Genomic DNA, 24,059 nt, shown 5'->3' on the forward strand with positions numbered 1-24,059 from the left:
GCATTACACTGGTTAGGAAGACATTGACATCATAAAAACACATTTTAAAACTAATTATTAACTCAATGAATTCTCAATTGCATTAACCTAATTTTATTAAGTGATTAACTATTATATTACATTAAAAAAAAAATTGATAATCAAACAATACAAGATTTCATTTGATTTGCGTGTTTGATCGAGAAGACGCGCGAGGAAGCGACGTACCGTTACTTAACTTTGTTCCCACTAGGACGTAACGCAACGACGTAAGCAATTTAACCAATCACAAGCAATAGATTATCCGATTTTTTGCTTGTGATTGGTCAACATGCTTGCGTTGCGCTTACGTCCTTGCGTTGCGTCCTAGTGGGAACCAAGATTTAGATGAACGTTAACGTTTTGAAAATCCTTCCTTCAAGAGCCGTTTAATATTATATCACTCAACAGCACGGGCTATAAAAAAAAACAATTTTTATCAATATTTATATATATTACAATTATATTTCATAATAAACATGATATACTAATGAGGACGAAGGCCCTCCGTTGATCCTAACCCTTAACCTTAGTAGGGAGCTCAGGCACGCGGAGGATTTATCGAAAGTGAGTGAAGTTATCTGGCCTATTATTGTCCTGCTATTTCAAACAATATGTGAAAATAATCCTGACATCTATTGGTTTGTCTTATATATTACAATGTTTGTATGCTTCTGCATAGCATAACAGTGTTTGTATACACCTAAGGACAACGTCCAGTCGACATAGAGACGGTGTTCGAAACTGGTCCCCATCCTTTACTCGTCCGCCCCTTCATCTTAAAGTAATACCTAGTGCTGCTAACCAATCCATGTATCGTACGTGTCAAGTCACCTCCGTCGGCTACCTCAACAACCCAATCGCTGTCACCAAGGTCAGAGTTGATGCTGTACATTATCATGTATGCTGCAACAAATTTATGCGAAAATGCCTTTTTTAAAGTGATGTGGAAATGTTAACACTCGTTCTTTACTAATGCCACGGTCTTGTCTTACCAGTGGCTTAAAACAGTGCTCTATCTGACGTATTCAGAAACAACCTCATTTTCAAAGGTGCACTTTGTTGATATTTTTAGTTTACCGTTATTATATAATTTTCCATTTTGCATATTTTCGCAATTATAAAATCATCAGATAAGTAAGATAAACTTAATGTAAAACACATAAAGCTCAAAATGCACACAAACACGTATGGAACATTAGGTCTACATTGGACGATATCCTTTCTGTCTGTCCCTCTATTATCATCATATTATTATTACCCCTACTTACCATTAATAATGCCGTTTGGCTTGGCAGGTGGAAGCCAATTCACAATAATGGCTCCGCAACTGTATTCAGATAAAACTAACGTTGGATCACTTGGCGGGGAACTTGGAGCTGAAACGAATATAAACAACAGTATAAAAAACTTATTTTCATCATCATCGTCATCATCATCGTCATCATCATCATCATCGTTCTCATCATCATCATCGTCCTCATCATCATCATCGTCATCATCATCGTCATCATCATAATCTTCATCATCGTCCTCCCTATCGTTCTCATCATCATCATCGTCCTCCTCATCATCATCGTCCTCCTCATCATCATCGCCATCGTCATCATCATCATCATCATCATCATCGTCCTCCTCCTCATCATCATCGTCCTCCTCATCATCATCGCCATCATCATCATCATCATCATCGTCCTCCTCATCATCATCGTCCTCCTCATCATCATCATCGTCCTCCTCATCATCATCGCCATCATCATCATCGCCATCATCATCATCATCGTCCTCATCGTCATCGTCATCATCATAATCTTCATCATCGTCCTCCCTATCGTTCTCATCATCATCGTCCTCCTCATCATCATCGCCATCATCATCATCATCATCTTCGTCCTCATATTTCTCTCAAATATTTAAATATTTCACTTAGATGAGAGAATTTATTAAAGTTTTAAGTAGAAGTGTTTGCCTTTATATAAGTGTGATTGGTGAACACGGTCACTGGTCAAATTGAACATTTATATTGGTATACATACCATCTTCAAACGTTTTGTTAAAAGACACAATGCTGTAGCGACTTGAACCCTCGATTGTTGTTCTTTTAACACTCACTTCGTACACTGTATATGGCTTTAAGTTTGTCAAAGTTAACGTGGTTTCAGTTGTATTTATTAATCTAAACAAATAAACACATGTCAGAGAATGATGGTAATTAATAATTTTAATCACATCGTAATTGTACGACACCGGCTTCACATTCATTTAAACTAGACAAAAAGTAGTGAGCCCTCTAGCGGTCATTTGTGATTTCTGAGATTCATCGAAGCGCGACAACATCACCCGGAAATGATGTGAATTTAAAATTTTAATAGGGTTAAACTCTTTTAACCAATTGAAAGCCTTAAATTATAGTTCCTTATGAATAATTCATGAGAATAATTAAAGCAAGGGTTGAAGAAGCACGTGACTTGGTTTTTGGAACAGGATAGCAGTTATGATCGTGTCAGGTAATCATTGAATTTGCCCTTCTTTTTGTTAGATTTTATACGATTTTTATCAATAATAATATTGTACATTTTTTCGAGACCATAAAAAAATTCCTCAATTTTTGAGTAAACGAGTGACTAAATAAAAAGTTACTATGTAATGTAAATATTCGTTTGACAAAAAATGGGCATGTTGATATTTTCAGGTATTTTTTAAATGGCGATTGAAATAGGTAAACAAATCACATGTATAACGGTGGTTTGTGCGAAGCTGGGCCTAGCCTTGATGGTCCAACGCGTACTGCGTGTTAATCAATGCGTATAAGATACACACGTAGTCGTTTAGGCCAATTTTTTTACATGTTTATTTATTAATATTAGGCCCCATTCTCATTTATTTTAATTAATGTACTGAATGTACCAAACTTTACAACTCTATATAAATTAGATTTTGTACTTGTATTAAATTCAAACGTTTTATGGGATTTAAAACATTAAGCTAGGCCTTGTAGTAGGCCTAGGACCACATGCTAGGTTTTTCAGCCTAATTTATCATGCAGTATACCTCTAGCCCATCTTTCAAATACATATTTAAATTAACATACTTTTTATATTTCTATATTTTTTATAGGATCTGACTCCAGAAAACATTTGCATCACTTGAAAGCGGCTATTTATGGACAGCATGTTGACATTCAAAAAAATTTGACCAGCTCTTATTAATTAAATGTCTTTTAAATTAAAGGTTTTCATTATAATGAAATGTACGGTGACAGAAATTTAAATGATTCTCATAATTGAGGTTTCTCATAGATTTAATATTGAAGGTAAATAAATAAAGCTGTTTGTTATTCTTGCCTTTAGAAATAAACTTGTTGTTAGTACTATATTATTAGGCCTAGGCCATTATACAAATTAAAACTAAAAAATACAGTAATCATATTTAAGGCCTACACAGCAGTACCTTGCTTGATTTGATTTTTTTCAAATATTTAATTGATGAAATAAATGAGTTTGACTTTTCAATTAGTTGCCATTTTATTAGTTTCTGTGTGTTTTTATTTATATTCTTAAAATAATTGTATTGTATACAACAACTTTAAAGTATTGCGCAGAAGTGATCAAATTATAGTAGGCCTATTTTTATGTTATTTTCGCTTAAAATTATGCAGTTAAAGTATTGATTTTAAGGTGACAGAAACGGTTAGGCAAGAAAAGAAATAAATTTGGGAATTTTGTTATGCGGTAAAAACAATTAAACATAATTTACCCCTAATGCATGTAAATGTAGAAAACATTGCTTATGTTAGCGCGACCGAAACTCGCTACAGGCTCAGGCTCACTATACCAACACGAATATGAAAAACCAATGTCGCCTATATTTACTGTGTTATATATTTAAAACTATGGACAAAAAGTGTGATTTAAAGCGTTATGACGGTACAGGAAACGTTATTCTTTGTATTGGCCAAGTTTCATTTTGAAAATCCTTGCCCTTAAAAAATAATGTCACTTTAAACTTCATGATATGACACAAAACCGCCTGTCGCCGGCCAATTTCATAATATTCACTAGTGTAAAAATTAAATATAATCCCATTTATCATTGTAAATACTGTATATTTTGGAGCCTTACCTATACGTTTAATGCATGTAAGTGAAATTTTGACAAAAAATGAGTTTTATTTAAAAAAATTCTTCAATTAAATATGTCGCACAAATGACGTAACTTACGTTACAGACTTTAAAAAATGCATTAAATATCAATTAATAATTACCTATAAAAGTGTTTTTCTTCGTATTATATGTGATTTGTACTCTTGATAAGGATTATATTGCTTGCACGGATGAAATATAATGTAAATACGTTATAAAATTGCCTGGAAAGTGTTAATGAAAAACGATTGGTTAAGCGATGTAACCTACGTTACCCCATTTCTTCTTAGGATCCGGTTTGTGTACACACATGTTATAATAATTTATAAGATTAGTTACGTCAAGTTTAATTTTAAACTGATTATTTTGTTGTTGTTTTAAGATTTAATTATTTGAGCCTTTGAAGTTCATTTGAAATTTACGTTATGGTAACTTACGTTACCATATATATTGTTACTGATGAGTTTTAATATTGTGGACATTTCTAAGGAATACAGATATTCTTATGATCAAGAAAACGCCCTCTGATACAATAAAAAGTTTTAACCACGTGATTCGGCAGACAGCGGCAATTTTGACCACGTTTTTATAAATACTTCTTCACAATTTCATAGTTTATTCGTCATATATCAGATTTTCGAGTATATTTTAGTAAGTATTCAAATGCTTAATTCACTAAAGATCATTTAGAACAACTTTCCTAATGTTTATAATTTAGGAAATTAGACAGATATGCAAGTATGTTATTACATTGTACAATTTACACTAGTAAGCTAGCACAGGCAACAACGTAACGTAAATTACACTACATGTAACGTAGGTTACCATTTTATATACCTCATTTCTAAGACGTCTTGTTTTTTTTCTAATCAGTATATTCAAATAATTTAAGTTATATTATACAGGCAATAATGAACATTACCTCCAACCGGAGTTGATTTTATTTATGGTTATTTTATGGGAAGTTTCTTTGCCCTTGATACTATGGTAACGTAAGTTTCACATTGATGTTGTATGTCTATGTTGTTGTAACATTACCGAACATAGCAATGATATTAAGATAATATCTGTGTATATATGTTTATGAATATTCATTGTCAAACGTATGTCATGTACCTGGATACATCTTGTTTCATTGTAATATCGATACTCACAAGTATTAATAGTAAGTTCATGGTAACGTAAGTTACATAATTTACTACATACAAAGTCAATGTATTTTTTTACATTATGGTTATTTAAAATGTAAAAATATAGTTTAATATTTGTTTATTTCGATTTAATACTAATACATTTTGTTAAACACTAGGTGACACTGGTGATAATGGTAAAGTCACGAGCCGAGATTCAGGCAGCGTATCGGGAACGACAAAAAGAGAAGCGAGGAGCAGAGTACTTGCAAGCAGAAGCAAGACGTGTAATGAAATACTTTGTTCCGTCAGCAGAACTTACAACAAAAGATAGAAATGCACGGACAGCGACGGTGAAAAGAAGAGTACAGAAACATTGAAGGTACGTGAAGCAAGTTCAAGCCCAACTACAAGTACAACACCCAGAAGAAGCTGACGAACCTAGTAGTAGTAATGATGATTCAGCCATATCTTCCGATGTGGTTTCACCAACTTCTCCTCTACGCATCAAGATGTCGTTTAAGAGACGTATTTCTACTCGAAAACGTGTTGGCAGAGCACTAAGTCGAGCCCATCGTCGCATCGAAAAATTAAATCTGGAGTTACAGAAAATGACCATACAAAAAAAAACCATAAACAAGCGCTATGAAAGAGCTTTGAAGAAAGTAAATAAGAATTGCATCCCATCTACCAGTCATGACTCGTCCATGAGTAGTACTGACTCTCCAAGATCGAAAGCAAATCAGGATTTACGAAATGCAGGTAGGTCACGAATGAATGTACTGTTTTATTCACGCATAATTATTATTAATAATGATAATATTGGCTATTTATAATATAGAGCAAATATCCACAAAATGTACTCAATGCCTTATAATTGATAACTTGTTCCATGTCGTGTATGGTGATGTGAATATACGTATTTTCTTTTTCTGCCCATTACATGCCGCTTAAACCATTATCTTCCTGAACATATCAATTGAGATAATATTTAAATATTCTAAACCATACTTAATTTAGTATTGATGTAATTTCCAATTTTCTAGGTATGTCACCAAGATCAGTACCCAAAGGGTTGAAAAAACAACTCCTGCTTTCACATGCACTGCTCGATGAAATAAGAGAGAGCACAGAGATAAATCAAGGGCAGAAGGCCAGAAGAATGATTAGCAATGTTCTATCTGGAAAGATAATCAAGAAATACAGGTTAATCGCGCGTGTTTCAAGGGAGTCGGGCCTTGGTCAACGTAACCTATCCAAGACGAAAAAGCAAGGAATCACAGCTGCGAAGTATGTAAAAAAGGCGTGGGGAGTTCTTCATAATGAAGTATTAGGCTTCATGGAAAGAGATGACAACTCCAGGATGATGCCAGGAAAACGAGATGCCTGCAAAACATCTTCTACCAAAGAAAAACGCCAGATAAGATACCTCAATGATTACATGATGAACTTGTTTGCCAAGTACAAAAGTGAAAATCCCGAGCAACGGAAGGTTTCTTTTTCCTCGTTTAAGAAAATCCGACAAAGAAATGCTAATATTAAACTTGTCAAATTCACAGCAAGAAACACAAGTCTTTGCCAAAAACATCAGAACTTTGCCCTTAAAAGTTAAACGTATTAAAATCTCTAGGTGTGATCACAATCACAAGCCCCGATGAAGCAATCAAATCAATTAATTGAAACATTAAAGGAAATGTAACTTACGTTACTAAGAAAGTTGAGACTGATATAAGCATTAGGCCAAGCAACTGTAAAGTTCACAGAATTATAATAAATAATAATAATCATATTAACCAAAACAATAGTATGTACACTAGCATTATAAAACTCACTAATTTACATTTTCATATGGGAGTTTTTATGAATAAATATATATTATACATATAAAATATGCATTGAATTAATAGAAAATAAAAAAAGGATGATTTAATGAAACATATAATCTGTTTGCCTTCTCTAAAGTGATGGCAATGATCTAAAATACCAATGAGGTTTATTGTTAAAAGTTACAAATGTTGTTTTTATTTAACTATTTTGATGACGAATTCATCTTTCAATTCAGTAATTTACGTTACTGAATACGTAATTTACGTTACTCAATTGTAACACAGTATACATTTTCTAAGAAAGATAACACCAGTTTTGTCATATGACTATTTAATAGAGTACAGTAATGAGTGTTATTTTATGTGAATTTAAGACAGGAATGTATGCGGACATACAAGAAATCAACAACAACCTTTGATTGACGACTCATGTTATTATGGATGTTAATAAAGTATAAACTATAAAATACAATATGTATTAGTGAATGTAACAATATGTAAGTTATTATACATGTTTTTGTTTGATTACATACACTATTTTATAGTTTCATATTCATAGAAATATAATATTGTTGCCTTTATAATCGTTTACATTGAAAGTCGAAAATAAAACATGTAACGTAGGTTACAACCACGATTCCAGTTGCGATCATTCATTTTGTTGACAATTTTACATTGATAAATATTATGTGAGGAAAATAACAGAGAAGTAAATATAGATGTTGCACTTTAGTTTAGTAACAATTATAAAATGTTTCGTCAACATTTGTTTTTGAGAATTTTCATTTCCTAATGTTGCTAATATACTGAGCCCGAGCCTACAGGGAATAGAGCCTGCAAAAGCGACGCGTACACACCTACTCGGGCACCGGCGGAGCGCGATCGATAGTAAATATACCCGATTTCAAATGATCATAAAATTCTTTTAAAAAATATCAACATTTTGATTTTTTGAGGATTAAAAGTAAAGATATTGAAATTTAACATAATATTTACAAATATGTATTTAAAAATTCGGAAACAATTTTAGCGTGATATTAAAACAAACTTTTTAGAGTTCCGCGATTTTCTACGCAGGATTTGTTTGTTTTCATTGTTAATGGGCGAATGTTACCTAAACTAGAATCGTTATAAATCTTTTAAATTTGTATTATAAGTAATTTCTGTAGTATTCTTAGTAACATCGAATGTCTCTAATTAACTAGCAGTTATTTATACTAACTATTGTTCAATAATAAGCGTGTATGAAGTGAAAATCTATAGTAATAATGTTCTTAGTCAGTTCGTCTCGCTCGCGTGAAGTCTTCGGGTTTCTCAATACAATTCTCAGCGGTAAAGATAGGCTCGCGCTAATGTTTAAATCAAAAGCGCTCTCAAAACACTTTTTGTCCAAAATTCGCAATATGACGTGAGTGTGGCTTCGCAACGTATGGTGCAATTGGCGTGTGTGGCCTGGCCGCATCGTCCTACACACTTAATTAGACATACTAAAAACAAATAGTTTGGTTTCTTTTCCTGTTGTGTTGGGTTGGGGACTGAGATTACATGCATCGTGGGGTCAACTACTTTTTAAATTTGAATATGATACCTATATCTATATTGAGAATGACATCTATGTATGGGACTCAACAAAGTTTCAACATAATAGAGGTGTCCCGTGTGTTTCTGTAGTAAAAACATTAATTCCTCCTCGTTGGTTTTACGGGAAATTGTCCCAAAGCATGTCCAAAAGGAGAGGTTTTACTGTAATTCTCTATCGAGGCTTTCCAGTCATTCATCGTAATGTCATTAATGATAATCTTAAACAATTTTAGAAACATTATAGTTATAATTCGCAAAGAGTTTAATGTACGAAGTAAGTGGCCATTTGGAATTATTACACTTTCTGTATAATGGACGTATGTCTAGATTATATATAATATTTCAAAATGCATCTTTTTTTTTAAATATTGGATTTCTAACGAAAGCGAAACAACTCACGAACTTACTTCACATTCAGAGGATAAGATGGTGTATATCTAACTGTATACATCACTTTACCGTCAGCCCCATCGGGTGCCATAAAGGCCACAATCATCGTTGTTGGGCCTGTGGTCTGGAGTTTCACGGCGAATGGTGGGTCAAGTGGTCTACTATCAACTAATAAAATAAAATATATGAAAGATAAAAATACGATAAGCTATAACAACTATTGATTAGTTGTTGACTTGTTAAACTTTTTTAAAGCGCCACCAGCGGCGAATAACTCAAGCAAAGTTTCATGTCCAGATCTTTTACGAACATTGGATCATCAACAAGAAACTTTTACCAAATCAAGAAAAGTCTTCAATATAAATATAAATACCTGTATCAGTATCTGGTATCTCAACAATTTTATACACAGGTGCGCCCTCTCCAGCTTGGTTGAACGCTCTCAACTTGATGACGTAACTCGCGGATGGTCTCACATTAACATAAGTATACGATAACTTGTTGCTGTCCAATTCTTTGATAACGACGTCAGGAAGATTCTTGCCAATACCAAGTATATATCCACGTACTATAGTGCCTTGCTCGCTATCTGGAGGTTCCCACATGATGTGTATGGCGTCTGATCGTGGGATAACCGTCAAAGATTCCACTTGAGGAGGTACTCGTGATTCGTCTACGAAATATATTATTATATACCGTTGATTTTTATCAAGAATTTTTGTTATTGTCACCTTTGTAAGTAACAAGTTTGTAAGTCTAATACAAGTGTTCTACCTACCTTATCATAGTAGACCATTGGACAAAAAGAATTAAAACCATTGATAGCTTCTTAAACAAATATAACTTGTAAATCAGAGTTTATAATTAGGCTAATTATTAACATCATTTCACATGGCAGTATATAAAAAAAACTTGGGTAATCAAAAGCAAAAGATGAATTACGTCTTACCTGGCACTCTTGTCACTTCTAGTTTTGCTCTGGCAAACTCGGGTCGAAAACTCGTGTCCATCGGACTATTTATCTCACAGATGTAAGTAGAAGAATCATCCTTGTTAACGTTATTAATTGTCAAAATTTCACCACCCTCGCTCAACAAATATTTATCATTTGGTACAATGTCATATTTCAGTTTCTTCCATTTTATCTCCGGTTTAGGAACACCGTCTGCGCGGCATCTAAGAGTGACGTCATTCCCCTCTGTCGTTTCAATGTCTTCTGGTTTTTCAATGAATGTCGGTGGAACTAGAACGGTTAATACAGCATCTGCTGTTATGCGACCTGCCCAATTCTCTGCAACACACGTGTAGGTCCCGGCGTCTTCTTTCACTGTACTGCTGATAAAGAATACGCCTTCCATTAGAGTTTCCAGAAGACGTCCTTCTATGACTGCCGCCACTGAACTATTGCCATCTATAAGGAAAATGGGAACAATCCATGTTGATATACAAATTGGGGAATTCTCTCTGTAAAAACCTATGTAATTTAAACAAATCACAATGACAAATACACAGTTTCAGCAATAACAATTTGCATTACCTTTCAACCACGAAATAACAGGTTTTGGATATCCATAAACCGAACACACCAAGAACGACGGACTGCCAGATTGTGCGGAAGCATTCCTCGGTTTAGACAGGAACTCTGGTGCCTCTAACAAAACATAAATTCATTGTTGGTATCGTGAAATAACGCGTTAAAACTAAAATTATACAGCCCTATTGTAACCAACATTTCTCTAATTCACATAACTAAGGCGATCGCCCTTCAAATTTCTTCTAATCAAAAAATTGAAATAATATTAAAAATTAGATTGAGAATGAATAATAACTTAACTAATTCATATTTTTATTTAAAAAAACACACAATTATATTATTATCACACTAATTTCTGAATGACAATAGCATACTCTTTGTAATCTCGTGGTGTTGGTATGAAACGTTTTCCGGTAACTCAAACTGATAGTGAACCAAAAAGTGACCAGACACCGTACTTGGTCCTGTATAAAACACATTGAGTTGCTGCTGTGTTGACGTGACAATCAATGGTAGATCTAAACCATCCCGACTGGAGATAGAAGCCATTTTCCTTGTCTTTTGGTCTCTATCAGTAAACGTCTGAAATACCATCGATTCACGAATCAAAAACTTTGTTGGCACGGACTCGTTATTGGTCTCTGGTAAGAAGTCTAATTGCGTTATGTTGATAGTGACTTTCTTGTTCGCAGGAGCCGTAAAGCGGTATCGACATCGAACGTAGGAGGACTTTATGAACTGCATGATGGTTCCAGAAGAAGGAGAATCTGCAGTTATCATAACTCCGCAGTCTGTAGACAAGGAAATAGATTATACGATGGTAAAATAAAAACTCAAAAAGAAAACTCGAAAGGATACAGATTTCTGTTTTAAAAATGTATATTGAAAGAATTCGACTAATAAATAATAAGAATATGTGTTGTAATGAAGACTAGAAAACAACCCTATTAAAATAAACAAAGAAGGGTTATACAGCATTTTAAATTATCGCATGCTTTTATTATCATGTAAGACGGCAGTAAAATAATTACTGATGATAGCAAAAATGTAAAAGTTTCAACAACCCTCACCTTCTGGATAAGAGACAATATTTGAGGGCGGACTTTCCATATGCAACATCTGAGTGGTAACCCTAAAGTAATATTTTTTATATGGTTCAGGAAGACGGATTGTTCTCTGCTGTGTCACTGACCATTCTTCAAGCGGCAATGTTTTGTTTTTGGTATAGTAAACATTATATGCTTTACCCGAGGAAAAAAAAAACCACACAATATCAAATCATCATAATCATTAATTACCTATCGATTAATCGATAAAGAACTTGTGAGCAAGATGTACATTACGATTTAGTAAATTTAATGTAGACCTAAAATAGAGGTTTAATATAAGGGATACTAAAGAGAAGAAAAAGCTTTTCATTTCATATGACTAAATACTTTGAAAGCATTATTATAATAATAATAATAATAACAATAATAATAATAATAATAATATTATAATAACAAATACTCAATCAATCAAAAACTATTACATTATTCTTATACTTCAATAATAATCCAATAATTGTTTTTTTTAATAAAAAATACAACAATTACTGCACTCACAATATCCAGTTGTCCTCGCTACGACTTTAACTCCGTCACCATGTCCTACAACACGCAATAGCACAGGTGCTGCAAAAACAATAACAATATTATATATATGCCACTAAAGCTCTGTCTACACTGTCAAAATAGTTTGACAAAAAAGTTTGATGTGACCAAATATGGTAGTGATATGGCCAAATATGGTAGTGATATGACAGCATCATGTCTATATTATACATTTTTTGTCACATAAAATTTGATAGTGTAGACAAAGTCTAAGACTTGATGTTACCGCGCTCTTTAAGAAAGATCTTCCAAGCTTTCACAATGTAAACTCCTACCAATAATATTCATTTATGCTAACCAAAGAAACATTTAAAGTTGTCTAGGGGAGTATACATCTGTCTTGGGTTATCATTTCAATGAGTAGGCCTACGTTGCGTAAAATCAAAGTTCTTTACCTTCGAGTGTTGCTCCCCACTCTAGAGGATCGTTGGTCGTATTCATCACCGATGTACTATGCGGACTCTTTGATCTTCCCTTTGAAACCATAACTACAAATACATACGTTGTCAACGGCAGAAGCTTGTCTATCAATACAAAATCCGTATTCATCACCTCAATTTGTTCATTTCTAGTTATAAATGAGAAAATATATATATATAAAAGTGATGCCACAATAATATTTTTAAAAATTAAGTCTATATTGCCGCCAACTCATTACAAATATAATTTAACTAAAATGTAAGAGAAAAATAATAATAATAATTAATAAAATGTATATACACTGACCAGGGAGTTGTAAAATAAGTAGGCCCTAAGTTGTAAAATACAACTCTTTGCACTGACGCATTAAACATCTATGCTTAAATACAATTAATTTCAAATCAGTTAAATTATGTTAAAAAAAACAAGTGGCTTACTCTCCAAGTTCGCCTAATTCGATCTGTTCTGGGACTACTTTGTAGATGATCGTATAAGTCAATTTTCCTCGAACTTGATTCGGATCTTTCCATGAAACACGAATGCTGAAGGGGGAAATGGCTTCAGCTGCGAGGTCCGTTGGTGCCTGCAGCTCTCTCCGCTTGCTGTCAACACTGCAATTAATTAACGAATACTGGTGGTTTGAGTGAGGTAAACACTTTACTAATAATTCTTAATTATTGTTAATCTGTATTGCCTAGATAAAATATAGCATTTCAACAAATATATCTGAAAATATCAACCAAAAATAATATCAAAAAATCTTTCAAAAAAGATAATACAAAAACAAGCAGCAAAGAGAACAAGCAAAACACTTTCCTCCAATAAGAAATTCATTTTGAGTTTAAATATTATTAATTAGGCTTTGACTTCATCATGAATTTCTTCCCACATTCGCGGGAAAATATGAATTACTGATCGATGCAGGCAGTTAGTCCGTGCATACAAGTGTATTGACGCAAACATTTTTTACGAATACTTTTTGTGGAGACAAACAAAAAATTCACAATGTTTTTTCGTCTCTTTATTTGCAGTTACCATTTTTTTTATCTGAAATTATTCAGCGGAGCTTCTGGTAACTCTAACAGATGATGATGATGATGAATAAAGTATATACATTAATATAGTGTTTAAAAACATTCGGTAATTGAACATAAACGGCAAGAGTGTAATGCAGGGGATTGACATAATAATATAGTGATTCTAGTGTTTACTCACATCAGGGGTCTTTATGATGAGCTATTTCAAGATTATTGAGAGCTTTATTGAAATCCAAAACACATGCTAAAACGAATAAGCAATCATGTACGCCAGGAGAAAGCACCGCAAGTGGTAAAAACTAGAACAGACAATGGCCTTGACTTTACGGGCTAAGAACACGATTTAACATGGTGTGACCAAAATATAAAAATTAGTCGTCACTGTACAGATTTTAATTACCCAATATTGCCTTTAGGGGTACAGTATATTCAGGGAATAAGATATATTCTATACTATTATTGACAGATAAATCAAAATACACTAGCAATACTGCCTAAACCATCGCACGAACATAAACTCTCTTATTCGCACGTAAAGGCTTTAACAGGTTAAACATTTGCCGTAAAGATAAAGCAAGGAACAACGATACATTAAAGAAATAAGGTAGCTGAGCTAACTTATGTAGAACAATATACCTATAAACAATGTCGAATATATTATAAATAAGAAAAAAAAATACTTAAGCTTACTTGTCGAGACATCCGGTAATTATCACCAACATAGGAAGTAAAACGGACCACAAATTTGTCATGTTTCTAATTGTTCGTCCGCGACTGGAGACAGACGATACTGGTAACGAATTCACAAAGTTACAAAATAGATTTCTTTACTAAAAACATCAAGCTTCGTCTCTTCTACTTCAGACAAAGGGTTGACCCTCGTTAAATAGATACTAGGCGTCTGTTATTACTATCACTGTTTAAAATACGGAAACGAAATGTGTTTTAAACCCGGTTGAAGCCTATAGCCAGTAATGCCATCATAGCTGAATGACGTGAAGATTCGTTGTGAGTGATTGAGTCCCGACGAACGCATTGCCTCATCAAAGCAGCAAGGTGTCCAATTTCAGTGCTTACCTAATTTCTATTCATTACGGATTTACAAAGGTATTAGAAAGCATAGAATCAAACTCCTTATTATTGTCTGAATTTTAAAAGAACTTACCCCTAGGCCGTATTTTTGCTTTTCAAAAAATAAAATCAGATAAGAAAATAAAAGGACGTTAAATAACATCGATGTTAAAGTGTTCTTCTAGCATTGGAATTAACTCTCAAAACACTATATATGTATTTTCTTTCTATATAATTTATTTATAATTGTCTAGGCCCATACTCTTTTCAGCTTAAGCACATATTACGCTGATTGGTAATTTATATTTTCTCAATAATATAATGTGGACTGTAATATAAGTAATATTGATGACACAGTAAAAATAACGCAACGCCTTGTTCTAAATTTCAATTTCTTGGCCCCAATAATGTTCCTTATAAACGTGAACAAGTCTTAACTGCCTCCTGTCTACATACAATTTCCGTTATTATCAATTTCTTTCCTGTCGTTATACTATTTTGGCTTACAATGATATACCCTTTATTTTGCACTGTCAACAAATTCGCGATGGACTTGGAACTAAATCTAAAAATAGTTTCAGAGATTGGAAAGCAAGTTGTGCTCATAAAACGTTTCGTTTTTCCCTAAACAAAATCATCCATATCTGCTGCAAAACTAATAAAATCATATTTAGGCCTAGGTATATAATGTACGATGAGCTACTATATATACAGATCCACATCCCTTAGGAAAATACTGATACTGTAGTAGTTTGATCATGAAGATAATACCTCCATGATTTAATATTATTTACAGTCCTTTAATACAGTTTATATATAAATTTATATGTATATATTTTGCTTCATTCACTAGGCTACATCATAATATCATGAAGATTTCGTTCAGTATAATCTTGGTCGTCGACTCCCGATCCTCTTGCCTTATCCATCAAATTTGCTAACTCCTTCTCTGCACCTGAGGTATCATTTAAGTCTAAGAAGAAATGTTCCAAAATTATTTTGCTTTAAAGATTAGAATTTAACTTATGTACACTGAACGATGGCGACATCAGGTGGTTGATAGACCGTCCATTTTTTATGGTGGTTGTGGTAGCGATGGTATGAGGGGAACGAGATGGTGATAATGTTGGTATAGCGAGGTAGCCGGGGTATAGCGAGATGGTGATAGATAGTGTAAGCAAAGGGTAGGCCTATGTTTAAAATGAGAATGGTATAAATTACTACACGCGTAAGATGACGATGATGGTGCAAAGCGATAGATTCACAGTGCCATGGAGAGGACCAACTTTGCGCAGTGGTGCCTTCTATATACTGCGACGATGATGATGATGATGATGATGTCAGTCAATAGTCAGTGGACTACTGTTAAAACGACGAAAGCTTCAGCCAAAATGATGATATGAAAAATTGTTATAGTGTGAAAGGTGGTTATTTGCTAATGCAGCCGTTGAAAAATAATCAAAGTACTAAAGGCGAATTACTATCAATGTTTTCCTGTAAGATCTTGTGTATCTCATCAAAGTCAACTCCGTTGTTTAAAAGAAGTTGAATATCAGACACCAAAGCCGCTATTAACACATCTGCAACTATAAATACGTAAGACGTTGTAACACTCTCTTGGAAACTTGTTGATAGTTATTTCTATTGAACCTTTCGTCTCGCAATTCAATCTGTGTTCACATTCACAAATGCAGGTACATTCACACTAAGATACCCATTGGTATTGAGTAAAGACCGACACAAAATACTGGCCAATTTAGTCAGCAGAATAAAAAAGTGATAATTCATTCCAAGCTAAAATAAAGATTTGGTGTTACCTTTGTCATTACCAGATATTTCTGACTCTTCTTCTTCAGACTTTTGGTAATTTTCTTCTTTACTCTTTTTTAATTCTTAAATGCGAAAATAAGGATAGACAATTAACTATTTTACCATTTATCAGGAAGAAAGAATGATTGAAGTTGACGTCACTTAAATCGTTCTCTTGTTAATGCAAGAAATTAGCAATACCAGGCATGAGTTCTAGACATGGTGTGTCGTCCACACCTGTGTAATCAGCCCGGTAGGCTGCGAGTCGCTTTCCCCCTATTTACACTTTATTTTAAATTCTAAAATGGTGTTCTTAGAATTTATTGTGACGACCGTATTTACAGTGCAAATGCTCTTATGACCAGACTCCTTATAGGCCTCATGCTTTTAAAAGTAAAAGGCAAAGTGTATGAATGATTTCACATACAAACGTACCTTTCACTGCTCCAAGTTCTTCGGATGCAAAAGGAGTATCAGCGAACATTCCCGAGTGCACACCTCGGTTCGGAATCTCCATATTTTTCTCCGGTGCAACTCGTAAAAGATCGCTCGATTTAACATGACCAAAGTAACCCATAGGGTCAAAACCTATACAAAGAAAATGAGACAGAACACAGAAGTTTGATGTGAAGTAAAGGAGATTGTAGAATAGCAAAACAAAAATATTTATTATTTCAAATATTAGTATACAGTTGCAACGTACCGTTATCTTGATTTTCACTTTGTTTTTCTTCCACTTTTTCAAGACGCTAAAAACACATAGAATAATTAAATTAAAACCGAGTTTATCCATGTAAAATTATTACGTTTTTATTGTGAACCCGCGTCAATTTTGTTCTGGTCCGACCGTGTGCCGGCTTAGAAGATAAATTGTTTATTATTATAAATAATAATTACAACAACATTAATCATTACCAACCTTTTGTAATAGTTGCTTTTCCGTTTCTAATAGCTCAAATTTTGCTAGCATGTCGCCCTCTATAGTTTCAGTTTGCGTTGAAAGTTTTTTGTTTTCAACATCATCCTCTGTTCGCTTTATCTGTCTGTTGTTGGATCCTTCTAGAAAATGATTTTCTTCACCCAAATTGTTTTTAATATTCTCAGATGACGTAATATCTATATTATCTCCTTCAATCTGCTTCTTATTTTGCTCTGTATTATCATCGTTTGAGTACGTCTGAGAAAGTTCGTTCAACTTTTCAAAATATAACAGGAAAACAAATTATGTAGCCTATTTATCAAATAAAGCCGTCGGCGTTTAGGGATAATAAAAAAACAAGAAACACAATCGTTGATCTAGTCAAAAGATGATGACAAGTTTGAATGCCTTACCCCTTTCCCTATATCTTCAATCTATAAACAAAAACATTGTGAAAATTAGACAGAACAGTAAAAGCATAAATGATTAAGTGTATCACATTATTTAGGACTATTCATTGTGAGGAGCAAAATCTAAGAAATAAATTAGTTGTACAATATTTCATTTTAAAATAATAATAAAATAATAATGCGCTGCTCTCACAGCATTTATTAGGTCCAATATAAAAACACATAAATTCGTTTTTTGTACACTATTTTAAAAGAACGAATAAATATATAAGAACATAATATACACTATACAAAATTGCACAAAAAACATTATACACAATAAATTACAGAATTAAATTATCTAGTAACGGTGTTGTTGAAAACTGTAATTGACTTAGGGATAAATGATTTGGAATAACTATAAATTAGAATGTACCTGTTTCTTTAAAAATTCAAGCTGCAAATGAAAAAAAAAATATCGGCATAAATATTAGACCTGGGCCTATTTATTTATTTTAAGATAAGAAGTTTTGTCAATATATAGATAAGAAACTCATAACTCATAACTCTGACATGCAGGTGGGCTATAATAGGAGGTTTTTCACGACGCTGGTAAACTTTTTTTCACGCGCATTTTAAAGATGCACTTGGTTATGATGTGAACTTAATTATTCAGTTTTAAGTACTCTTACTTACCTTGTCTTTATTTAGATCAACCAGACGAGAACGGACACCGTCTATTGGCAAAGAAAAACAAATCCACATCATATTATATACAAAATGCATCCATAGATTCTGGCTGCAAAAACTGAGCCTTCCAAACCTGTTAATGTACCAGTTTATTATGTTTGCATATATTTTGGGGAGAGAGAGTGACATAGGTGAGAGGCACCCTACTACTTCTGTCCGGTCATGCGCACAAACAAAATTCAGTATAATACTACAGTAAAATTAAATGACCTACCATTCAAGATTATATATCTACTTATCTAAAAATGAAAAAGTATAAACTACCTTCGTTAATTGGTGCGCAATAAACAGAAACAAAAAGAAAGACGAAAACGAACAAACTCAAAAAAGCGTTCATAACGAATTCGGAATAACTCTGTTCTCTTTGAGGAACTTTAGTTTGAAAACGAGATGTTTGATACAATAAACACTGCAAACAGTAATGACGCGTTGGACTTTGATATTTACTGACCTGTAAATTATGTGTACACTATCGTTGCGTATTTTTAGTTCAATCAATACACACCTTCATCACTGACACACAAGCTGCACAGGTCTATAAACAACAAGAAAATGGCAGGTACGTACTGTATTTAATGTTACCGTAATTGTAACCTTGGATAGATATAGGTCCGGGTTAAAACATTAGTTTATAGGCGCGATAAAGGTGCGCATTTCAATACTAAAATGCAGTATGTGATCTTGTCTATCCCCCCTTCACAAACACAACACGGCATATACTTATACCTCAGTAGGCCTACTGCACAGTACAGTTGGTAGGGCATATAATTTTCATAATACAGTTAACCGATTTAAACAATACTTATTGCATATTCTCAACACTTTCGGTCACCTCATGTGATATATTTTGTTATACTGTACATACTGTTATAATATATGAATCATATTTTTTGTTATTTTTCTGGAAATATGAAACTCAAAATCACATGCCCTACGTCATAGGAAGTGCGTCATAAAAGAGGGCGCTTTTCTGGCTATTAATAGCTATAACGTAATTATGCAAATTAGTATATTATAATGTAAATTGTAAACACACAGCAGAACACAGCAAAATACTCGCTGCACAGATACTGTTATTTTAATCAAAAGAACTAAAATGCCGTTCGGTAAGAAAGGTAAGTCATTCTACAACATAGAAGAAGAGTACTGTTCTACGGTGGAGACTATCTTACTAGGCCTCTACTAGAACACATTGACTTTTTCTGGGCGGGTTTGACTAAAGTATGGAAGTCTTAGGCCTAGGCCTAGGCCTAGCTAGACACTTCTAGTAGGATTTTTCATCATTTCGGTCGCGATCCATTTCAGTCGTACTTAATTTCGGCCGTAAATTAATGGATTTCGGTCGCAGTACCACTCGGCGTTGTAACATTAACTATTTTTGTATGGAGCACCGTTTTGGCTACAGTAATAATAATTTGCTTACTGGATTAAAAATAAAAAAACAAACAAAAAACAATTAAATTAGGCCTAGCCTAGGCCTAATTACATTATTTTATTTGGTCTAACTCTATTATTTAATATAATATAACTAAGAAATGAACTCTGGTCATTAAGAAGTAGTAAGCCTAATATATTTGATGTTTTTTCCAGAGAAGAAAAAGAAGCCAGCATATCCAGTACAACAGCCAGCATACCCAGTGCAACAGGCTGGAGCCTATCCAACCCAACAGGGTTACCCAGCTCAACCAGGATACCCTCAGCAACAAGGGTACCCACCTGTGCACTACCCACATGCTGCTGCAGCTGGTGGTTTTCAACCTACCCCTCCACCAGGGTATGCACCACAAGGGCCACAGGGTCCACCACCACCATACACTGCTCAACCCCAGGTAGGAATTTAACTGTGCTGTTGGATTAATGATAAACTATAATTAGCCTTTGTCATTGTTGGTGTTCATACAATCTTACTGTATCACATTGATACAACACGAAAATTAATTATGCCTTTACAACTAGTTACAAAGACAAGTATTGACAGTGGAATATAGCATTCATATTTTAACTTTTCTTTTTATCATTTTTCGTAGAACTTTGCAGCACCTCCAATGAGTCAGCCACCAATGCCTCCTGCACAACTTCAACAAGGAGGTACATTAGTGGTTCAAGGAGGATTTGATGCTGGTGCAAGGAACCCAACATCAATCCCAGTAAGTTTATCAACTCATAGTTCACAATCCTAGTTTTAATAAAGTCTAATTTCTGAATGTCAGTTCAGTTCACATCATTAAACAATTTATAATAAACAGAGTTATAGGAGACTTTTGTTTCATTTTTAAATTTACTTTAAACAGTACATAATATATCATTACCAAAACGGATAGATTCATTATACTGAGCTGGGGTTTTGGCCGATTCAGGCAAGAAATGTTTCAATGAATATGTGTTGTAATACAGTAGTTCAAACAATGCCATTGTCCTCCTCCTACTGAAATATTTCAGTAAATATACGCTCCAGTAGTTTTGAAAAGAGGCTTTGAAATACAATTCAGACTGTGATTCAAGGTGAAAGGTCATAATCAAAGTTGTATTTTGTTATTTCTTTCCTGGTACTCTAATAAGGGAAAATACAAATTATTAGTTTCTAAAAAGGCAATTAAAATAATACCAGCATTTAATATTTACACACAATAAGAATAACAAACTTACTTTCCAACACATGTCTTTTTCAACATGCACCATGTTTTATTCATGATATTAAAACTAAATAAATTCATGTTTCCCATTTAGCCTCCTCCTCCAGGCTACGCTCCAAACCATGCACAAATGGCAGCAACTCAAGGACAGAACGTGGTGGTGACACAACGTCAGGGCAACTGGATGACTGGTGGTTCCGATGGTGGCTATGTTGTTTGGTAAACAACAAATACTGACCAAAGTGTTATTTATCAACTGAAGTGTGACCTTTGACCTATAAAGAATCATGACGAGATTGTTATTGTCACCGAGATATTTACAACATTTAATTAAATTGGTCCATAAACACACTTTGTAAATACATTAAACAATTTTTAATCTATTCAGAATAATTTTGTATTATACTATTATTTCCATTTATACTTATATTTATATGAGATTATAATTCCATGTTAGCTGTACTGTAAAATAGTGATATTAAACTTGTTATCTGCATCTAAATATATTTTATATTTCTAATTTTAATGTGAAGAGTCTATGATTTCTAAATCATAACTAATACACTGTTGATTACAAAATGATAGACCAACAAAAATAACAGACATACCTGTACTGTACTTAAAAATCAGGGATGTCTAGAGCAGCTGTCTAGAGGAAAAGAAATTTGTTGAAATTAGGCTGGCTGGGAGATGTTAAAATAAGGTTCGGGCTGGGTGGAAGATATTATAATAAACTTCAGGCTGGGTGGAAGACCTTAAAACAAGCTTTAGGCTGGGTGGAAGACCTTAAAGGCCAGGTGCGGGCAAAAAATTTCTATTGATCATACATTCCAATAATTATCAATCTATAGTTTCCCCTATGTTTCATAATTTTTGGGATTTTATTTGTGTTACACGAGCTTGTTGAAAATAAGCACTTTCATATCAGTGGGGGGATAGTTCAAATTACACAGTAAAATCTCTATTCTTTTGTACACAAATTTTGTAAATAGAGAGGCATTTTAAAAAGCTATGAAAAATAAATGGTGTGGTAAAAAATATTATCAGATGACTAAATATAGGTAATATAACTAGAATATTACATTTCTGATATTTTTATTCAACTTCAGATTTTTATTTTCATGCTATAGCAAAAATTATCCACTGTATATCCACCATCTTTTTTCACCGTCTAGGGAGTCACCAGACATGTTATTACATTAGGTTAACTACCTAACTACTGAAAAAAAGTCTTCCTGGTTTTTATGGAAGAATTTTGCCAAATTTTGTATTTGACCATATTAAGGGAAATTCATGTTTTTTCGTCTCGATTTCTGTTACAAATATTTGATTTATGTACAATTAACCAAATATTATATTTAAAATTCATGCCTGTACCTGAGCTTTAAAACAAGCTTTAGGCTGGGTAAAAGACTTTAAAATAAGCTTTAGATAATAAAATAAGCTTTGGTCTGGGTGGAAGACTTTAAAATAAGCTTTGGTCTGGGTGGAAGACATTAAAAAAAGCTTTAGTCTGGGTGGAAGACATTAAAATAAGCTTTTGTCTGGGTGGAAAACCTTAAAAAGAAGCTTTAGTCTGGGTGGAAGACATTAAAATAAGCTTTGGTCCGGGTGGAAGACATCAAAATAAGCTTCAGGCTGGGTGGAAGACCTTAAAATAAGCTTTAGTCTGGGTGAAAGACATTAAAATAAGCTTTGGGCTGGATGGAAGACATTAAAATAAGCTTTTGGCTGGATGGAAGACTTTAAAATAAACTTTGGGCTGGGTGGAAGACATTAAAATAAGCTTTAGGCTGGGTGGTGGAAGACATTAAAATAAACTTCAGGCTGAGTGGAAGACCTTAAAACAAGCTTTAGGCTGGGTGGAAGACCTTAAAACAAGCTTTAGGCTGGGTAAAAGACTTTAAAATAAGCTTTAGATAATAAAATAAGCTTTGGTCTGGGTGGAAGACTTTAAAATAAGCTTTGGTCTGGGTGGAAGACTTTAAAATAAGCTTTGGTCTGGGTGGAAGACCTAAAAAAAAAAGCGTTGGTCTGGGTGGAAGACATTAAAAAGAAGCTTTAGTCTGGGTGGAAGACATTAAAATAAGCTTTGGTCTGGGTGGAAGACATTAAAATAAGCTTCAGGCTGGGTGGAAGACCTTAAAATAAGCTTTAGTCTGGGTGAAAGACATTAAAATAAGTTTTGGGCTGGATGGAAGACATTAAAATAAGCTTTTGGCTGGATGGAAGACTTTAAAATAAGCTTTGGGCTGGGTGGAAGACATTAAAATAAGCTTTAGGCTGGGTGGTGGAAGACATTAAAATAAGCTTTAGGCTGGGTGGAAGACATTAAAATAAGCTTTAGTCTGGGTGGAAGACATTAAAATAAGCTTTGAGCTGGGCGGAAGATATTAAAATAAGCTTCAGGCTGGGTGAAAGATATCAAAATAAGCTTTAGGCTGGATGGAAGAATATTGCATATTTAATAATTAATATTTATCAAGTAGCTAATTTTAAGATATCAAATTAACATCTGGGAACTGGGGAGATGATTAAAAATGCGTATCTTCGGTTGGATTTCTGTTATACTGTATATGAGATTCTTTTCAGATAATGCTTAAATAGTAGAACACTGCCAAGACCCAAGAAATTGTCCACTTAATAGTTAAAAAAAAGAAAGAACTCTACTCAGCACAATTACATCCACATGTATTACATGCACACTAAATAATGTAAGTAAATAAACATACAGTACTATTTTTTACCTCCTTATGCAA

At 33.7% G+C, this 24,059-nt stretch overlaps 4 protein-coding genes across 9 annotated transcripts; 2 read left to right on the forward strand and 2 right to left on the reverse strand.

Moving 5' to 3' along the window:
• Positions 1 to 438: 438 nt before the first annotated feature.
• Positions 439 to 14,741, reverse strand: LOC140040353 (protogenin-like). The gene is made up of 13 exons (XM_072086222.1): positions 14,420 to 14,741; positions 13,130 to 13,303; positions 12,668 to 12,840; positions 12,225 to 12,293; positions 11,691 to 11,861; positions 10,995 to 11,411; positions 10,624 to 10,737; positions 10,036 to 10,497; positions 9,460 to 9,759; positions 9,104 to 9,254; positions 2,055 to 2,194; positions 1,290 to 1,397; positions 439 to 924 (listed from the first exon to the last, which is right to left on the reverse strand). The coding sequence occupies exons 1-13, from the start codon at positions 14,479 to 14,481 to the stop codon at positions 722 to 724; spliced, it is 2,544 nt and encodes an 847-aa protein (XP_071942323.1). The 5' UTR covers positions 14,482 to 14,741; the 3' UTR covers positions 439 to 721.
• Positions 5,809 to 7,127, forward strand: LOC140039614 (uncharacterized). Its single transcript, XM_072085233.1, has 2 exons — positions 5,809 to 6,051; positions 6,336 to 7,127. The coding sequence occupies exons 1-2, from the start codon at positions 5,901 to 5,903 to the stop codon at positions 6,899 to 6,901; spliced, it is 717 nt and encodes a 238-aa protein (XP_071941334.1). The 5' UTR covers positions 5,809 to 5,900; the 3' UTR covers positions 6,902 to 7,127.
• LOC140040356 (uncharacterized) lies at positions 12,137 to 22,248 on the forward strand. 3 transcript variants are annotated; one of them, XM_072086226.1, is made up of 5 exons: positions 12,137 to 12,148; positions 19,716 to 19,782; positions 20,258 to 20,496; positions 20,695 to 20,814; positions 21,395 to 22,248. In XM_072086226.1, exons 2-5 carry the CDS (start codon positions 19,764 to 19,766, stop codon positions 21,521 to 21,523), a joined length of 507 nt encoding a protein of 168 aa, XP_071942327.1. In that variant the 5' UTR covers positions 12,137 to 12,148; positions 19,716 to 19,763; the 3' UTR covers positions 21,524 to 22,248. The 3 variants fall into 3 exon arrangements, with proteins under 3 accessions (XP_071942327.1, XP_071942329.1, XP_071942328.1); XM_072086228.1 differs by lacking the exons at positions 12,137 to 12,148; positions 19,716 to 19,782 and adding an exon at positions 19,082 to 19,226; XM_072086227.1 differs by lacking the exon at positions 12,137 to 12,148.
• Positions 15,064 to 19,338, reverse strand: LOC140040357 (uncharacterized). 4 transcript variants are annotated; one of them, XM_072086233.1, is made up of 9 exons: positions 19,119 to 19,206; positions 18,614 to 18,654; positions 18,354 to 18,374; positions 17,942 to 17,962; positions 17,529 to 17,804; positions 17,313 to 17,358; positions 17,045 to 17,197; positions 16,618 to 16,692; positions 15,064 to 15,773 (listed from the first exon to the last, which is right to left on the reverse strand). In XM_072086233.1, exons 5-9 carry the CDS (start codon positions 17,577 to 17,579, stop codon positions 15,655 to 15,657), a joined length of 444 nt encoding a protein of 147 aa, XP_071942334.1. In that variant the 5' UTR covers positions 17,580 to 17,804; positions 17,942 to 17,962; positions 18,354 to 18,374; positions 18,614 to 18,654; positions 19,119 to 19,206; the 3' UTR covers positions 15,064 to 15,654. The 4 variants fall into 4 exon arrangements, with proteins under 4 accessions (XP_071942334.1, XP_071942332.1, XP_071942330.1 ...); XM_072086231.1 differs by lacking the exon at positions 19,119 to 19,206 and adding an exon at positions 19,235 to 19,338 and having other exon boundaries at positions 15,687 to 16,386; XM_072086229.1 differs by having other exon boundaries at positions 15,687 to 16,386.
• Positions 22,249 to 24,059: the final 1,811 nt, after the last annotated feature.

This window comes from Antedon mediterranea, chromosome 2 (assembly GCF_964355755.1).
Source record: "Antedon mediterranea chromosome 2, ecAntMedi1.1, whole genome shotgun sequence".
Classification (NCBI taxonomy): Eukaryota; Metazoa; Echinodermata; class Crinoidea; order Comatulida; family Antedonidae; genus Antedon; species Antedon mediterranea.

Excerpts from the sequence above, each read along its gene's own strand:
- LOC140039614 (XM_072085233.1), top strand. The coding sequence starts at position 5,901 with ATGACCATACAAAAAAAAACCATAAACAAGCGCTATGAAAGAGCTTTG. Across the intron at positions 6,052-6,335 it reads TCAGGATTTACGAAATGCAG|GTATGTCACCAAGATCAGTA; the intron begins GTAGGTCACGAA and ends CCAATTTTCTAG.
- LOC140040353 (XM_072086222.1), bottom strand. The coding sequence starts at position 14,481 with ATGACAAATTTGTGGTCCGTTTTACTTCCTATGTTGGTGATAATTACC. Across the intron at positions 12,294-12,667 it reads GTGGGGAGCAACACTCGAAG|CACCTGTGCTATTGCGTGTT; the intron begins GTAAAGAACTTT and ends TTGTTTTTGCAG. Across the intron at positions 11,862-12,224 it reads AGCGAGGACAACTGGATATT|CATATAATGTTTACTATACC; the intron begins GTGAGTGCAGTA and ends CCTCGGGTAAAG.
- LOC140040357 (XM_072086231.1), bottom strand. The coding sequence starts at position 17,579 with ATGCTAGCAAAATTTGAGCTATTAGAAACGGAAAAGCAACTATTACAA. Across the intron at positions 17,359-17,528 it reads AAAAGCAACTATTACAAAAG|CGTCTTGAAAAAGTGGAAGA; the intron begins GTTGGTAATGAT and ends ATGTGTTTTTAG. Across the intron at positions 17,198-17,312 it reads AAGTGAAAATCAAGATAACG|GTTTTGACCCTATGGGTTAC; the intron begins GTACGTTGCAAC and ends TTCTTTGTATAG.
- LOC140040356 (XM_072086226.1), top strand. Across the intron at positions 20,497-20,694 it reads CATACACTGCTCAACCCCAG|AACTTTGCAGCACCTCCAAT; the intron begins GTAGGAATTTAA and ends CATTTTTCGTAG. Across the intron at positions 20,815-21,394 it reads GGAACCCAACATCAATCCCA|CCTCCTCCTCCAGGCTACGC; the intron begins GTAAGTTTATCA and ends TTTCCCATTTAG.